Consider the following 17,711-nt stretch of genomic DNA (forward strand, 5'->3'; position numbering starts at 1 on the left):
GTAAAATTTTTAAAGTTCGTAAAATTCGTAAAATTCGTTAAATTTGTAAAATTGGTAAAATTCGTAAAATTCATTAAGTTCGTAATATTCCTAAAATTCGGTAAAATTCGTTAAAATTCGTAAAATTCGGTAAAATTCGGTAAAATTTGTTAAATTCGTAAAATTCGTAAAATTTGTAAAATTCGTTAAATTCTAAAATTCTAAAATCCTAAAATTCCAAGATTTCAAAATACTTAAATACTTAAATACTTAAATACTTAAATACTTAAATACTTAAATACTTAAATACTTAAATACTTAAATACTTCAATACTTAAATACTTAAATACTTAAATACTTAAATACTTAAATACTTAAATTCTTAAATACTTAAATACATAAATACTTAAATACTTAAATACTTAAAGACTTAAATACTTAAATACTTAAATACTTAAATACTTAAATACTTAAATACTTAAATACTTAAATACTTAAATACTTAAATACTTAAATACTTAAATACTTAAATACTTAAATACTTAAATACTTAAATACTTAAATACTTAAATACTTAAATACTTAAATACTTAAATACTTAAATACTTAAATACTTAAATACTTAAATACTTAAATACTTAAATACTTAAATACTTAAATACTTAAATACTTAAATACTTAAATGCTTAAATACTTAAATACTTAAATACTTAAATACTATGATCAAAGTCGGTTGAAATTAAGTTGTCTCGAAATAATTGTTCATTGGAGTTGTCATCATTATTCATTTAAAACAATCCGCACTATTCATGAACAATTAAATTGTATTTTTCAAGAGTAAAATAGTTCTAAACCACTAAACAACAGTTCTACACAGTCTCAAGTTCTACATTGTAATAAGTTTTAGTTGATTAGTTAAGAGGATCGGGTAAAAGGTAGGTTTTTATTCATTCTGCTCTACATAAGGTGACGTTGAAATCGTTGTGTTGTGTGCTACCAATCTGTTTTCTAAAAATTTCAAACCGTTTCAAGTTGTTGGTGATTTTTGCTGCGTTGCACTTTGCCAATTGTTGTTTGTTTCCACATCGGGTGAATGATCCTCAAGGTTTCGAGGGAAGATATAGAATCACAGTCTAATAAGGTTTTTGTTTTTTTTTACAGTTTCGCAAATCACACCTGCTCAATATCATGTTTGTCTACTTCGTCTTCGTCTAATAAGAAACAAAAAATAAAATAATAAATTTCGAAGAGTTCTCTAGTTGCTACAGGTAATGTTCAATATCCCACTAAAGATGTATTGGTGGATGCAACATGCTGTCTTCACTGTCGATCGCGGAACGATCACACGCACACAGATGGATTGATGTTTCTGTTGCAAGATGCGCGTCTGTATTTGTGTAATGCTCGTGTGGCTTTTGTGACCCAATAGAGGCAAGGAACAATGAACCAATCCAATGATCGCTAGGTGCCCCCTGTCTTAGGCACTCTTCTTTTGTTTCGTACCGTTTTGGCGTTGCTTGGAGGAGTTGGCAGTTTTGGGGGCCGCGGCACCGCCACTGGCAGTGACGGACTGCTCGATCACACTGAGCGCGATCCCGAACTGGGCCACGTAGTACGTGACCATGATGGCCGTCTGAGCGTTGGCCACCGGCGTGTAGAACTTGTCGATCGCGATAATACTGTCGGAGATGACGAACAGGACGCTGCCGAGGCCGCAAGCCACGCGCAGGATGTTCTGGAAAGATTGGAAATGTTTAGTTTTAAGAGTTGAAATTCATCCCAACCCTGCGTTTGACAGTTGCTTACCTTCAGCATTGTTTACATTGGCACCCATAAAGTTCAATGCGAAGGTAAGCAACTGTCAAACGGAAACAACTCATAATACCTTAAAGCAATCAATTCTGGCCAGCGATCGCCAGCACATGGTGACCAGCAGGGCACCGTAAATCGGAAGACAGATTTTGATCAGCGTCGGCAGATTGTGGAACATGATGGCCACGGCAGCGATGGCGAAGCCGTACAGCGGAAGTCCCACCCAGGGTCGCAGCGGCCGGAATCCGAACGCCGACACGTAGAAGATCTGGGCCACCCCGAAGGCGCCCATTCCGGCCTCGAACAGGTCATAGTTGAGCAGCAAATCTCCGGCGCAGGAAGCGACCAGCCCGGCCAAAATGAGCAGCTTGTAGCGGTGGGATCGTTTCAGCTCGAAGTCGCTCATCAGGACGAACATCCATAGCGTCACGATCGGGAGGCATTTCAGGATGGTGGAGGTGACCGTGCTGCGTTCGGTTTTACCGATTAGGGTGAAGTAGAGCGTTACCGTCACGAAGAACGCGAGCATCCGAGGGATGGCGAACTTGGCCTGGGGAAAGAATTTAAATTAATAAAGGTAATGAGCAATTCTCTCTCAAAACCGGAAATGGGTTTTGTTTGTTTTTTATTATTATTATTATTATTTGGATCAAACTTTATGGGGGGAAGGCCCAATGACCAAAGAAGCCATTTTGTGTCACTGCACAGTGGTCCGAAACTTAAATCTAGCGTGACCAAATTGAGCGGCCACACGTTGGTGTCTTGAAGACAAATGATCAGTGTCAATAGAGACATTAGGGTGATCCAAATTTTAGGTTGGTTCAGAATTTTTTATTTTGGCGGGATGACGAGATAGCGCTTTGGTGTCTTCAGAAAAATTGTTAGCAACTTTGCTCAAGAGCACAAAGCTCTATCTTTAAACGGGAAGTTTTCAGATCCATTTTTATGATTTAGTTTAAGATGTGTATGAAAAAATGAGTTTTATGAATTTATCAACTCAGGCTTATGTCGTAGCGAGTGGGTGTCTTCTAGATATTTGTAGAGGACCTTTTTAACGAAAGTTATAACCAAAACACGACGAAAAATACGCCATTTTGAAATGTGAATAACTTGAAACGGTGGTGGAGTTTGACCTCGCTTTTTAAAGCATCTTAAAGAACACATTCTAAAGTACATCTGCTAAAAATACTTCGGAGGTTTTTTTTGTTTAAATCATTTCATCTCAATTTAAAACTTTTTTGCCCATTACTTTTGATAGACTTGTTCAAAATTCGTTGTTTAAGAATAAAAATGTTCATTTTGACAAGCTCTACACTGCCCATGTTCGCATAAATGTCCCATATGCAAAAACAGCAAGCTGAGAAAAACGCATTTGAAGTTTGTCCCACACATAAGGTTACGTGTTAAGCTTTCGCGAAAAAACTGGATTTTCTCCTGATTTCTAGAACAAAGTACTGGATGTTATAGGCTTTTCTGAAAGATTACACGATTTTGAACTTAACTGCATAATTAACTCAAAAACGATGAAAATGCATATGGGACATTTTTGCGATCATGGGCAGTAACAGTTGTCCAGAAGAGCCCAAAAATGTACAAAATCTAGAGTTTAAAAAAAAAGTTCCTATAAACTATTGTCTTTCATATGTTTAAAAAACCTATTCAAAAAAAAAAAAAACTTTAGAAATGATCTAGTGGTTGTAAAAGAAGAAACAAGTTTTAGCAGAAATATTTCAGGACAAAACAAAACTAATTAAATTGATTCTTGAAATATGGTACAATTCGAAATCTTGCATGCATTTTCACTGTTTTAGAGTTTTTTGAATGAAATACTTAAATTTTCTAAAAATACCGTATTTTCTCGAAAATACTCAAATTTTTATAATTCGCAATATGGGTATCAAACGATTTAAAATTTTGCTTGCATTTTCACTGTTTTCGAGTTTTTTAACGAAATACTAAAATTTTCACAAAATACCGTATTTTCTCAAAAAATACTCAAATTTATATAATTCGCAATATGGGTATCAAACGATTAGAATTTTTACATGCATTTTCACTGTTTTAAAAGTTTTTGTATGAAATATTAAACTTTTTTACAAAATACAAATTTTTATTATTCGCAATAAACGATTTGAATTTTTGCATGCATTTTTACTGTGTACGAGTTTTTGAATGAAATACATAAATTTTCAAAAATACCGTATTTTCTCGAAAATACTCAAATTTTTATTATTCGCAATATGGGTACCAAACGATTTAAATTTTGCTTGCATTTTCACTATTTTAAAAGTTTTTGAATGAAATACTAAACTTTTCACAAAATACCGTATTTTCTCGAAAATACTCTAATTTTTCTAGCCGCAATATGGGTATCAAACGATTTGAAATTTTGCATGCATTTTTACTGTTGAAGAGTTTTTTGAATGAAATACTTGAATATTCAAAAAATACCATATTTTCTCGAAAATACTAAAATTTTTACGATTCAAAATTTTGCTTGCATTTTATTGTTTTAGAGTGTTTTACCGAAAAACTAAAATTTTCACAAAATACCGATTTCTTTCAAAAAATACTCAAATTTATATAATTCGCAATATGCATCAAACAATTCGAAATTTCGCATGTATTATCTCTTTTTCGAAGTTTTTTGAATGAAATACTAAAATTTTCACAAAATACCGTTTTTTTCGAAAGTACTAAAATTTTCATAATTTTCAATATGGGTATCAAACAAAGCGAAATTTTACCTGCATATCACTGTTTTGGAGTTTTTTTTTAATGAAATACTCAGAAAAACTCGAAACTCTAAAAAGCATGCAAAATTTCGATTTTTTTGACACCCTTATTGCGAAGTATAGAAATTTTAGTATTTTCGAAAAAATACGGTATTTTGTGAAAATTTAAGTATTTCATTCAAAAAACTCTAGAACAGTGAAAATGCATGCAAAAATTCGAATTGTTTGATACGAAGATTGCGAATGATAAAAATTTGAGTATTTTCGAGAAAATACGGTATTTTTTTGTTTTTTTTTGTATTTTATTAAAAAAAAAAACTCTAAAACAGTAAAAATGCATGTAAAATTTCGATTCGTTTGATATCCATATAGCAAATTATGAAAATTTGAGTACTTAAAAAAGGGGTATTTTTTTTATTTATGCATTGAAACTTACTACATTATCAAAAAAATATGTATTCTAAGCAAATTCATTGAAAATTTAACCTGATATTGAGGGATTAAGCCAATTTAAGAAAGATTTTAAAAATGAGTTCTCGTCTCGGACCCCACAAAGATTTCAACCGCAGCTGAATTTGAGCCACCAATTGCGAGAAATAGGCTTTCAAATTATTTTGATTACAGTCATCCCTCATATGCGGAACAGTTTACAGATCGGCCAATGTTCAAAAAATCATAGCAAATCGATAATTGAACTTAATGATTCGCTTTTACCTTCATTTGAAAGCTTCTCTTGCGATCTTTTAAATGCTGTATCGAACAACTGTAAATTATAACTTTTATATCATGTTTTTGAAGAAAAACTTTGAACCCTGAATTCCACAAATTCGGAACACTTTTTTCTTACGGATGTAAACAAACTTTGATTCTCTCCATGAGTACATAATTTTTACAAAATAATGACTACACGCCCTGAAACCAACGAAACTCAAGCTTAGTTATGTTTTATGAATGGTCTGATAACTTTTTTTGTGAATTTTTCAGTTAAATTCAGGTGTTCCACAATTGTGGGAGGCACAATAACAACCCACAATTATGGAACAGGCAATTTGGAGGCAGTATTGTGCTGCTCAGGATAAAATAGTCTTGAAATGAAGTTTGTTGTTCAAAAAGTACTACTTTTACCAGAGAAGAGAATGTCCAAATAAAGGTCCTAAAATAGTAGGGTCGACAGAAAAGATGCATTTGGCATGCTATTGCGAAATTATCACAAAAGTGTTCCAAATTTGTGGGTGTTCCGAATATGTGGGATGACTGTACCTCCAATATCTATTATTTATCATCGCCATTTTTGCAAACCATCTCCATTTTATCATTCGGCAAGACAAAAACTTATTTTTGGCCAAAATAAAACCGTTTGAAGACGTTTGAAGACGTATGAAATGTCATTTTTCCATAACTCCTGACTATGTTTTAACAATGGTTTTATCAAGGCTTTGAGGATGTTGTTAGGATTCAGTTGTAAAGCCGCGAACTCCTATTTGGGTTTTATAAATAGGCCGTGACAACCTTTTGCGGAGGTCCTTCTGGGTTATAACAGAGTTTTATCGGGGTTCTGGGGAGGCTGTTACGACTTAGTGGTTTTAATGTTGGTTTTGGTTGATAGGTTTTATAGCGGTTGTGACAGCTTTGATAAAGCCTAAAATGTTACTTGGGATGAACATATGAAAGACAATAGCTTATAGGACCTTCTAAAAAAACTCTTTACTATGGTATGAAAAAAAAAACGATATTGTAAAACGATTGTCTCCAATTTCAGATAATTTCAAATCAGTTATCACAAATCTCCCTATCGGTTGAAGTTGAAAGAGCTGAGATAACAACCGAGCGAGCGACCTTTGCCACTCTCAGCTTATTATCAGCACATGTTTATTCCATTTTACAATTTTCGCTCTCCGTTTATCAAACAAATAATCCCAATTTCTTAAGCCCAACCCCGAATTCGAACAAAAAAAAACCTTCACTTACGATTGTTCCTATATCAGCGCGCGCCATTATCACTGCTGCCGGTTCAGCTGGACTTCTACCATAGATTAGTTGGTGGAGCTTGTCCTATGGAGGTAACCGATTACCGATTCAACTGTTTTGAAACTGCCACAATTTCTGTTGATTTTAGAGAGAAAGAGAGAACGTTTGATACCCGTCCCACGAGGTGATCAATTTGTGCAAAGTATTTTTAGACCACACGTGAAACGCCTATTTGCCTTCACCGAATTATTTATTTTGAAGAAAAAAAAAGTTTGCGAGAATTGGAAGAGCAAACTTGGCAGCGGCGGATGAATGATGAAGCTGATACGATAAATAAACTGTTTGGAATTGCGTGCTGTAATTCACACATCTACAAGCAGTTTCAAGCGTAATGGGACAATAACTTTAATTGATAACAGCACACAAATCAGCATCTTCATTCTGAACCGGTTCTTAACACATTTAAAAAACGCTTTGTTCTTAACACCAAAAAGCCGTACAAGCTATTCTGCCTTCGATGTATGAGGAGAGAGAAGAAAACAACAGAAACAGCAAACTCATCCGGATTGGAGAACGCGAACCGAACAGTGCAACGTGTAAAATGAAACTGTAACAAGAGAAGGCAAACCGCGACCGCGATGTCGACGTTCGTGAGAAGCGAGCTTACTAGCAAACTGAGAATTGATGAGAATGGGAAATAATGCTGGCTGTTGAGCTGAGAGCTTGGCTTGGCGCTTTGCTTATCATCGCCGTGTACTGCTGCTGAATCGGTAATCGCAAATGTCAGCGTGGGTTTCAGAGGCAAAAAGTTGAAAAAAAATAAATTAAATGTAATAAATTACAATGAATTTTAATTAACTTTTTCATAATTTTCCCAAGCTCAGCAAAAAAATGGCAAAAAGTGTCTTCCAAAATTATATTTGAAACTCATAAAATTATAAACTCTGTTTTGAAAATTGTTCCAACATATCCAACATTTATCAAGTTTTATTGATAATAATAAGTGATATATAATACGACAATATCTTAAAAAAAAAACTTTTGATGCATCCCAGACTTGATTATCCGAAGCTTCGATTATCCGAATATTTGTACGGGTCTTCGGATAATCGAGTCATCAACACTTTTTTCTTACTTATTTATTTTCTTAGTTTTTACATCACATTCGAGTTCTGCGTCCCCATCTTAGGCAAATTTGAATGGTTGATTGCCTTTTAAATAAACAACTGCATTTTTTCAATATCGCATCACCACTTTAGCCTCCATCTTAAATTTAAAATATTCTAAATATTTCAGAGTAGTTTAAAGTTCAATCTAATCTCTAATCTAATCTAATTAGAGTAGTTTAAAGTTCAATAATAAAAAAAGTCAAAGAAAACAACTTGAACTTGGAGACCTGGTACCTTTTTTTTGTATCGCACATAACTTTCTTAATTTATCACAAAACTATAAACTTTTTGCATGAATTGAGAGCTTAAACTTTCAACTATGTTTGGCTGATAAGGGTATTTAATCAGATGAACTCATCGAGTCATGCCAAGCGTTTAAAAAATATTTTAAACAGTATTTTCAAAATGTTAGGGGTAACATGAACCTCCTTTCAACATTTTGAAGAAATCTTAAGCAAAATGTTTCTTATTCATCCAAACTATTAATTTTCTATCAGTTACAGCAATTTCACATAAAGCCTGAACGTTTTTGTTCAAAATATAACAAGTTTAGTATGTAAAATATTTAAACACTTTAAATAACCTTGTTTAGACCAAAATTAAGCATGTTTACAAAAGCTGGTAATTTGTGTATACAAAATAATTGAAAAGTGGTTCAAACTGCAGTAAGCCATATACAACTATACTAAAGGAAAACATATATGAAATACCAAACCAATAAATTTAGCTTGAGGCTGATTCCAGTGACTTTAAAAATTGTGTATTGTGAAATCAAAATTCAAGCGGAAAACATGGTTACAGAATTGTTTTATAGGTAAAATCAGTGTTTCAACCGAAAAGTTTTTTACATTTTTTAAATGTATTGTTTCTAAGTTATTGTCACTTAGCACTTTTTGTGTTCAAGTTGATGCAGTTTTTTATTCAATTTTGTGAATAAATAATCGATTTTGAATAAAATAATGCCCAAAAGTGCCAATGTCTGAAAATATATTTTTCAGAAAAAAAAATCGTCTGTGAAACATTCAAATGAAGTCTTTTAGTTCCTGAATTACTAAAATATAAAGAAACAAAAAAATGATTATTATTAGAGTCCCTTGGACATCACATTTCAAAATCACTACTTATTAGGCTGGAATTTACAAAAAAAATATGTCTTTTAAAATTTGTGATCAGGGATCAAAATTAAAAAAAAATGGAAATGGATTTTATTTGATTTTTTTTATTTGGCTCAAACTTTGTAGGGAACTTCCCTATGACCAAAGAAGCCATTTTGTGTCATTGGTTCACCCATACAAGTCTCCATACAATTTTGGCAGATGTCCATTCAAAAATGGTACGTAAATATTCGAAAGTCTGTAACTTTCGAAGAAATTTTCTGATCAATTTGGTGTCTTGGGTAAAATCGTAGATAGTGATGAGGACCAGGCCTGCAAAAAGTTTCCAACCCAGCGTACACATGAAGCAAACCAAAATGTCAGTTCACTGCTAGCATGTGACTGTAAGCCTACTGTGTCCGTTCAACCACTGCCGCCTGACTCGTGCCGGTCGGCTGCTGGAGAATGCGAGACGTGAAAAAATGAGCTACACTCACTCAATTCGTGTCATATGACTGACTCGTAAAATCCTCTTTAAACACTATTTTGACTGTTTTTAAACAATTGAATGGTTCAAGACTGTGAAAAACACTTCAAACAACCATAACATATATTCAAAAATACATTTCCAAGTATAAATACAATCTTTTTGTGTAAAAACTTGTTTCTTTATGTGTGTGCGTGCAACGTCGAATGAGCGTTGGTCGACTACTGCCTCGCATTGCAGCTGCTCAATGAACTAGGGCACTCACGACTGCGCCGGGTTTGTTTATGTCACGGTTTTGCGGTTCAGTGACTGGATCTGAAAAATTCGTGTCAGCGTCACCGATTTTCGCGTCAAGACCCTTGACATTTTCAGCACTGATGAGGACTATTCAAAAAATAGAAACACGGAACAATTGCGATTTTTTTTATTAACTTTTTTTCACAAAATCTCAATTTCCTAAAATCCGTATTATTCCATTTTCGAGATGTTTTATGGGACAAAAACCCGAAACTTATAGAATCAAGACAAACATTTCAAATGGGCGTAATATTGAATGTATGGCCCTCTAGAAATGTTAGTCTTGATTCCCAAATTATCAAAATATTTTTTTCGAAAAGATCATGAAATGTTATTCAACATTGAAAGTAGGACCATTAATTGTTGAGATTTTGGCATTAGAAAATGTGGGAATGTTTGAGACTTAGAAAACTACAATTTTCCTGTTTCTTTTTTCAGACGTCCAAACTTCAATGTCGCTTAGACAATTTTTTATTTTTTCGAAAAACTTAAATTTTTTAATGAAAATTAAAGTTTAATCAACTGAAACCCAGTTTAAATGCGTTTTCCTGCGTTTATAATCATATTTACCATGTTTGAACTCCTTTGAAAACATGTTTAATTTTCATGAAATACCAGTGTACAGTACCACGACATTTTTTTTTCTCGCGAAAAAAAAATTCCGTCGTTATATCGATATTTTGAAAACTTATGATTGGAAAGCAACTGGACGCGTGTAAAATGCATTTTAAAACACTTTTTTCATCCAAATGTTGAAACCTAGGCTTGTAATTTAAATTTTTATATATTTTTTTTATTTTTTTGCTGCCTTATTACAATAACAATCCAATAACAAAAAAAAATCAGAACGACGAATAACAAATCCTGTTATATTACAGTGGACCCTCTCGTTGTCGATATTGAAGGGACCGTCGAGAGCGGGAATTATTATTGGCCTAGTATTTTCAAATATGCTATTCCCAAGATATTTCCGTCTGCTCGGGTACAAAGACAAATCATCCCTGTGTGTCATCCAAATGACTCTAGGACGGTCAAAAGAAATGATTACACGAGCAGACGGAAATAACATTTGTTGATATTTGAAAATACTAGGCCAATAACGTTTTATGTTATTTATAACAAGATTTGTTATTCGTCGTTATGAATTTTGAGTTATTGGATTGTTATTGTAATAACAGACTAATAACACTTTTAGTTATTCTTCGAACAAATCTCTGTTATTGTTTTGTGTTATTTTAACAACTAATCCGATCATCCCAATAACAGTTGGAGGTATTTTTCCATAACAAAAAATGTTATTACAAAGTTGTTTTGGCTTTCAACCAATATCAGACCAATAACAAATTTTTTTATGATAACATTAACTGTTATTAAACTCTTATGCAAAAATTGATTTTTCAAGAAGATTCCATTACATTTTCTTTTATTTTAACAGTATTTGTTATTGAAATTACATGAATTTTGTTATTTCCGTCTGCCCGGGTAAACACCGCCTTGGACAAAGTTTTACGCAAATCGAAGAGGGCCGGGAAACTTGTTAAGATTCCATGTGAGTTGGCAGAGACTCATTTACACAAAAATAAGTTCCCAGTACATTCGGTCAATGCACAAAATAAAATAAATTATTTTCAAAAAATCATAGGTTGATCACCAATTTTGGATATGTTTCGTAAAATTTACTGAAATATCCGAAACAAATATTTTAATATTGAATATTTAACTAAACCAAGAAGTTTGATGTTTCACGAATTGTTTATTTTGTTTGTCAAATATCATTTCGGATGCGGATCGAACAACTTTTCCCAAAGTTTCAGGATTCAGTTTTGCAATTCGATTAATTGAAAAACGTAATGAAACAGCTCATTTTTTAAAACATCTGATGAGCTTTCCAAAATTCAGAATATTCCGGTGGCCCGCATTCTGGCCTCAGGTCCATGCGGTCTAATTTTACATCGGAATATGATTTCTCTAATTCTGGTTTGAGCCAAATCACTCTTGAAAAAAACATCTTCAATCAATTATTGTATTTCGAAAAAGGATTGGCTAAACATAATCTTCACTGTTCCTCAACTCAAAAAAAATCTTTTTAAAAATGTTTAATCTTTATTGCTTTTTATGTCTGGTTCCTGTACTCAAACCACCACAACATTCTTGTATTACCAGCATTAGAATTCCTATAACTAAAGATTTCAATTTGCCCCACTTAACGATATCATCAAATTCAAATTGCACCTGTCGAACTCTGCTGACAGCATCGTTTAGTGCCCAAACCACAAAAACCATCAACGGAAAAATGCACTCCCCCCTCGTCTTCAATTCACGTGACACCCCTTGACAACTCACCGTGCGTCTCCATTGCACCACCACCCTTTCCGACAACAATTCCATACAAATTGCACTCAAATGTTCACTCCCGTCACTGTACACTATCTTCTTCAACCTTAAGGTATCCAACAAGGCGAGGAGAGAGAAAACACCTTTTGCCGTCCACAAATCGATTCAATTTGCACCTAATTTGGGCTTTCTAAGTCGTCATTATGCAAGGCTTTTGCTGAAGTTCGTTGGCGTGGACTAATTTGAAGAAGAATTTCTTCGTTTCCAATCACTTTGAAGGAATTTATGGACTTGGATTAGATTGTATCGACTTCAGGTAGAACCAAACACAACGCTGTTGACGAAACAACGTCTGAGCAACTTTTGTCCTGTGTCGTAGGTCCCGTGTTTCGTCCCGACGTCGAGCAGGACTTGAATGTGAGACGGTTCATGTGTGGGTGGTTGAATGAACTTTTTGCGGCTGTATTTGTGGGGTGCATATTCGTGCGCAGCAGCACCAACAGCCGATTCGGGAAAATGTAGGCCAACTGAAAGCTGGAAAAACAATGTAAATAAAGCTGTTTTGTTGAGGGGTGAGAAGGAGTGGCGGTGGTGACGCAAGGTCGTTAGTCCCAAACATCGGGGGGTTATGATAATGAACTATTTTATAAATGAATTTGTTATGACTAGCTACTTAGTCCGCATTTGTTTATTATTTTTATGTAATTTGCAACTTGAATAGTAACATAGAATAAATAAATACTTGAAAAATTATAACTGTTAAATAGTTGAATTTGTTGTGTCAATAGACAAAACAACATATTTTCAACAGAATTTACACAGAAATAAACGAACAAATGTAAACATTCCGATAGGAGAGTACAAGTAAATACGAGAACCGCGCAGACTCGGTTTTTGTTCGGACCCGGAACAAACCTAATATTTTTACTGATGATTTTCTTTACGGAAGAGTATTGAAGTTTGATTAGAAATACAGTCTAGAATCGAGTCTGGGCTGCATCTTAATATATTTACAAGAAAGGTTCTCACTCTAAAAACTTATTTAACTTTAAGGAATACTTTATTTGAAATACCGTAAAACGGGGTGACTATATAGGTTTGATTTTTTTCCGCAAAATGAAGAGTACAAATAAAATACGTACGGATTGGTACAGACAGATACAGATCGTGGTAGAGAAATGTTCAAAGTACCGTAAACCAGGGTGACTTTGATAGGATTTCAATTTGTTTTCTGAATATTTTCCAACAGGTAAGGTTTTTCAAAAGACTATTATTTTTAAAACATGTACTGGGGTAGGCCACACAAAGTCCATGCACTATTTTGGAAAAAAAAGTTTTTTTCAATAGTGTTTAGAAAAATAGATACGTTAAAAATTCATAGTTTAATTTCTGGGGTGACTTTGATAGTCATAGTTTTTCTTGTTAAAATCATATTTAAGATGTTCAAACTTTATTTGTACGTTAAATGTACTATCACTAAAGTAGCTGATATAGTGTTTAACAAAAAAAATCAATGTTTATACTTAGTTAACTAAGTTTATAAGCTTTTTAACAAAATACATATAAATTGACTTTAATCAACATATTTTTAACTACAGTTAACTAACTTCTAAAACTTTTCAAAATTTTATGAAAAGTTCTTCTTGAGGTATTTTGAACACTTCTCTACCACGGTCAGTATGATTCTAAACCATTCCGTACGTATAAACTTTGACTTTCTAAACCATTCCGTACGACATAAACTTTGAAAAATATTTGCAACGGCCTAACTATAGTTAAGAAAATGTTGATGAAAGTCATTATTTTAAACTTCTCAAAGTGTCATGATTTTCTCAATGAACATGGTTTTGAATCGGAAAACGGAATACATTTTCGGATTCTTTGGACAATTTTCCACTACCCGAGCAGACAGAAATAACGTGGGAATAACATTTTTTGATATTTGAAAATACTAGGCCAATAACATTTATGTTATTTATAAAAAGATTTGTTATTCGTCGTTATGATTTTTTTTTGTTTTTGGATTGTTATTGTAATAACAGACTAATAACACTTTTAGTTATTCTTCGAACAAATCTTTGTTATTATTTTTTGTTATTTTAACAACTAATCCGATCATCTCAATAACAGTTGGATTTATTCCCAAGTAACATTTTTTCCCAGGAGTTCTACAAGAGCTCTTCAAGATAGCTACAGCATAGCAGTTTGGACCGCGGTAGGATAAAATTCTCTTCAAGTACTCTTCCAAACTCCTGAAGAAGTTTTGAAGAGAATTTTATCCTACCGCGGTCCAAACTGCTATGCTGTAGCTATCTTGAAGAGCTCTTGTAGAACTTCTGGAAAAAATGTTACTTGGGTTCTTTCATAACAAAAAAATTTATTCCAAAGTTGTTTTGGCTTTCAACCAATATCAGACCAATAACAAATTTTGTTATTATAACTTAAACTGTTATTAAACCCTTATGCAAAAATGGATTTTTCAAGAAGATTCCATAACATTTTCTGTTATTTTAGCAGTATTTGTTATTGAAATGGCATGAATTTTGTTATTACCGTCTGTCCGGGTAGGAGAAGGATACATAAGTTTGTAAATGGTAAATAATATGTGTTATTGAACACAATTAACAAAAATCTCCAAATTTATAGGCAATTTCAGTTGAACAAATTTCATGTAAAATGTGAAAACTTGTAATTCGTGCTTCGAATTCGAATTCAAAATAAGAATTTTCAACGCAACTTTTTTTTTAAACACTATTGAAAAAACTTTTTTTTAAAGTGCATAGACCTTGTGTGGTCTACCCCAGTACGTGTTTTAAAAATTAAAGTCTTGAGAAAACCCTTATCAGTTGGAAAATATTCCAAAAATGAAATAAAACCCAGATTTACGGTAAATAATCAAATGTATGCTTTATGTTCCATAAAATAGTTAAAAGCAATATTCCAAACGTGAATTTTGACATTTTTATATGGTTTTAAAGTTTAAACAATGGAATACAAAAATTTAAAGCTAAATTTAGATAATATTAAGGCACACAGCTATGCAACTCCAAAAAAATATAATAAAATCTCTATTTTTATCCTCAATCATCAATTAATTTCTGATCAATTGTTTTAATTATAGGATCATAGATTATAGATTTTAGAGAAAATATCTGTCTCAAATAATTAATTTAACCCCAAGACTTATGCAAATTGAGTATTTGTAAATTTCAACAACTTTTATTCACTTTTTGTTTGATAAGTAATTAATTTTAATGTTCCTATTTGGATTAATGATTCGACTGAAAAAAAAACAATGATTTAAAACTTTATTTCGAATCATGAAAACTATTTAAAAAGTTTATTTTATTTTTTTGCAATTTTTGTGTAATCTTTTAATGAATTTTTGGGGGGGGGGGGAGAGGGGGGTTGTCCCTACAAAATTTGATCTGATTTTTTTTAATTTAAAAAAATTGAAAGAAAAGCACCGCTGTAAAATAATTGAAGAGCGGAGAAAACTAATATTTTCCTTTTAGTAGATCGGACTGCTTGTTGCTGAATTACAGCTTAAATTTTGTGAAAAAGAGTTTATCTCAGTGTCATCTAATTGGTGTACTCAGTGTAACCTCCATTGTTCAACTAGCTATATCTCGGGAACTATTGGTTCGATTTTCAATTAAAAAAATTGTGTGATTTTCTGCCCCTTTTCGCTAAAAAATATTTCTAAATTCTAAAATCTATACAAACATTTGAAAATGTTCAAAATAAATATATAAGCCCTTTCAAAAAGTTAATCTTGAATTTAAATTTCGACAGAAAATTTCATGAAAGTTTCACTTTCTTACATGAAAAATCAAACCAAAAGTTTTCGAGATATCGCTTGTTGAAAAAAAGGGCAGATTAAACTGAAAAAAAAACTCTTTTTTCACTTAATTTAAACCAGCAGTCCGATCAACAAATTCAAAAGAGAATAGTTGTAGAAAATTGTCTGCTTTTCGTTCACAAAAGATATCATTTTAGGTCCCCTAATATTTTTTTTCGAAAAAATGCGTATGTTGGGAATTCAATTTTAATTTTTTTTAAAAAGTTATTATTTTTTCCTTGTTTCTATTTTTTCTGAATTGCACTGTTTGTTACACTGCTTATCTAACATTGTCATGTGACGGCATCTTCTGAAAAATGGGCGTGGCCTACCATTCTATAATTAACTTTAGGTTTACTCGCTTTGTTACACAAATGTTATAGAATAGGTTATATAACTGATAATCAACAAACATATTCAACTTGACATTGCGTGTTGTTAGGTGGTGTAAATTTGTACGTGAGGTATTTAGAGTTTCAATAATGTTTATTTATCAAAGATTGCAATAATTTTAATTGTTGACCGATTATTTATAAACATATCGCCGGTAAAAGCTACAAAAAATATCAGCTTACGGAGTTCATGATAGAGAAAACAACAAATTAAAATCACACCAATTTTCAATTTTACTCCGTGGTACGGTAATCGAAATGACAGTTGTAACGGTTTGTTATAACAAAGTTACATAATGGAGTTATAAAAACTGACTTGAAACAAACTTATATAACTTCAATTCCAATGACAGCCTTCGTTGGAGTTGAGTTCTTTAGCTAACAAAACAGACAGCAGCCTTCTTATTGACGTTTGGGCCAGCTTGTTTACTATGAAGCCTTGTGGAGAGATGTGGAAGCGCGCCTGGACCTGCCGTGGAGATAACAACAAATCGTCGAAGTCATCGGATCGAATCTTGGGAAAGACGAAGTTCATCAAAAAAGGAAAATCTTAAAGTTCGCCATGCAGGGAATTTCACACTAATCACAGGTAGACTGCGTGCCATGATTGTTTTTCCTTTTTTAAATTCAATTTCGAATTATTTTCGATAAATCTGGCAGAAACAAGCGTACTTTTTTTTTATTAGCTTCGTCGTTGATTGAAATTCTAATAAGAAACGTTTGTTTACATGTAAGTTGGGTAACGGTTAGACAACTGTTTTCAATCTATCTTTCCTTTTCAGTGTGCGATTTGATTTGACAGCACAGCCGTTAACCACGCCCCCTTTTTTTTCGTTGAATCTCTTGTTAGCTAGCACAGTGTTGTCAAATACATTTGTACAACTTACTCTGATAACTTGCATCTTATTCTGGCAAGTTATACAACAGAAAAAAGTGCGCTTTTTCCAATGCACAGGAGTTGTAGAACAAGTTGTGGTAACGAGGCCGATCGGTTATACAACCAGTTAGGAAATACATTTATCTGACAAAGTGTGTTGCTTGGGTATTTACACAAGGTGCTAAAAAATCAAAAGCAATGTACTTTTCCAATAGCCCCCACCAAGTTATGAATGAAACCATGTTTGGTTGGTTGAATTTGTCCTTACCTCGGCGCTACGAAGCTAAAACATTTTTTTAAATTGGTAATTTTTTGACTTAGGCGCGTCTACAAAATTGCTAATAACTTTGCAAAACTTCAACAAACCCTTGATGTTTAGGGGTGTTTTGGAAAGGAAATGAGCAGAGCTTTCGAATGAACTTGTCAGAAAAATACCGTTCCATACATTTTTTAGCCACAAAACACCAATGTATTTTTAAAAGTAATTTTTGAAGGCCGGCGCCCCGCTTTATCGAAAAACTGACAAATCCATTCGAAAGCTGAGACGATTTCACATAACGGACCAATAAATCTAAGGTGTATGTTCCTCCTATCTTTTTTAATCTTATTTTGATTCTGCGAGCGCAGCGCTCCGTTCGCATTTCGGGCACCCAAAATGTTGCAATTTGCTTGCCTCATTTTAAGGTTTTGTCAAAAAACATAGGTGCTCACTTTTTAAATGATAGT

General features: G+C 33.0%; 1 protein-coding gene and 1 long non-coding RNA gene across 5 annotated transcripts in view; one reads left to right on the forward strand and one right to left on the reverse strand.

Annotated features, from left to right (window-relative positions):
• LOC128092573 (uncharacterized) overlaps nucleotides 1–9,251 on the forward strand; it is a 50,624-nt gene extending 41,373 nt beyond the window's left edge. The window contains exon 2 of the long non-coding RNA XR_008211891.1: nucleotides 9,083–9,251. This is a non-coding gene — a long non-coding RNA (uncharacterized LOC128092573). The remainder of the gene's footprint in view (nucleotides 1–9,082) is intronic.
• On the reverse strand, nucleotides 984–12,271 carry LOC120419624 (lysoplasmalogenase-like protein TMEM86A). Of its 4 annotated transcripts, none has more exons than XM_052706696.1 (5): nucleotides 11,885–12,269; nucleotides 6,495–6,629; nucleotides 1,865–2,341; nucleotides 1,483–1,714; nucleotides 984–1,190 (listed from the first exon to the last, which is right to left on the reverse strand). In XM_052706696.1, the coding sequence occupies exons 2-5, from the start codon at nucleotides 6,519–6,521 to the stop codon at nucleotides 1,150–1,152; spliced, it is 777 nt and encodes a 258-aa protein (XP_052562656.1). In that variant the 5' UTR covers nucleotides 6,522–6,629; nucleotides 11,885–12,269; the 3' UTR covers nucleotides 984–1,149. The 4 variants fall into 4 exon arrangements, with proteins under 4 accessions (XP_052562656.1, XP_052562655.1, XP_052562654.1 ...); XM_052706695.1 differs by lacking the exon at nucleotides 11,885–12,269 and adding an exon at nucleotides 6,995–7,144; XM_052706694.1 differs by lacking the exon at nucleotides 6,495–6,629 and having other exon boundaries at nucleotides 11,885–12,271.
• Between the last annotated feature and the right edge of the window lie 5,440 nt (nucleotides 12,272–17,711).

This window comes from Culex pipiens, chromosome 1 (assembly GCF_016801865.2).
Source record: "Culex pipiens pallens isolate TS chromosome 1, TS_CPP_V2, whole genome shotgun sequence".
Lineage (NCBI taxonomy): Eukaryota > Metazoa > Arthropoda > Insecta > Diptera > Culicidae > Culex > Culex pipiens.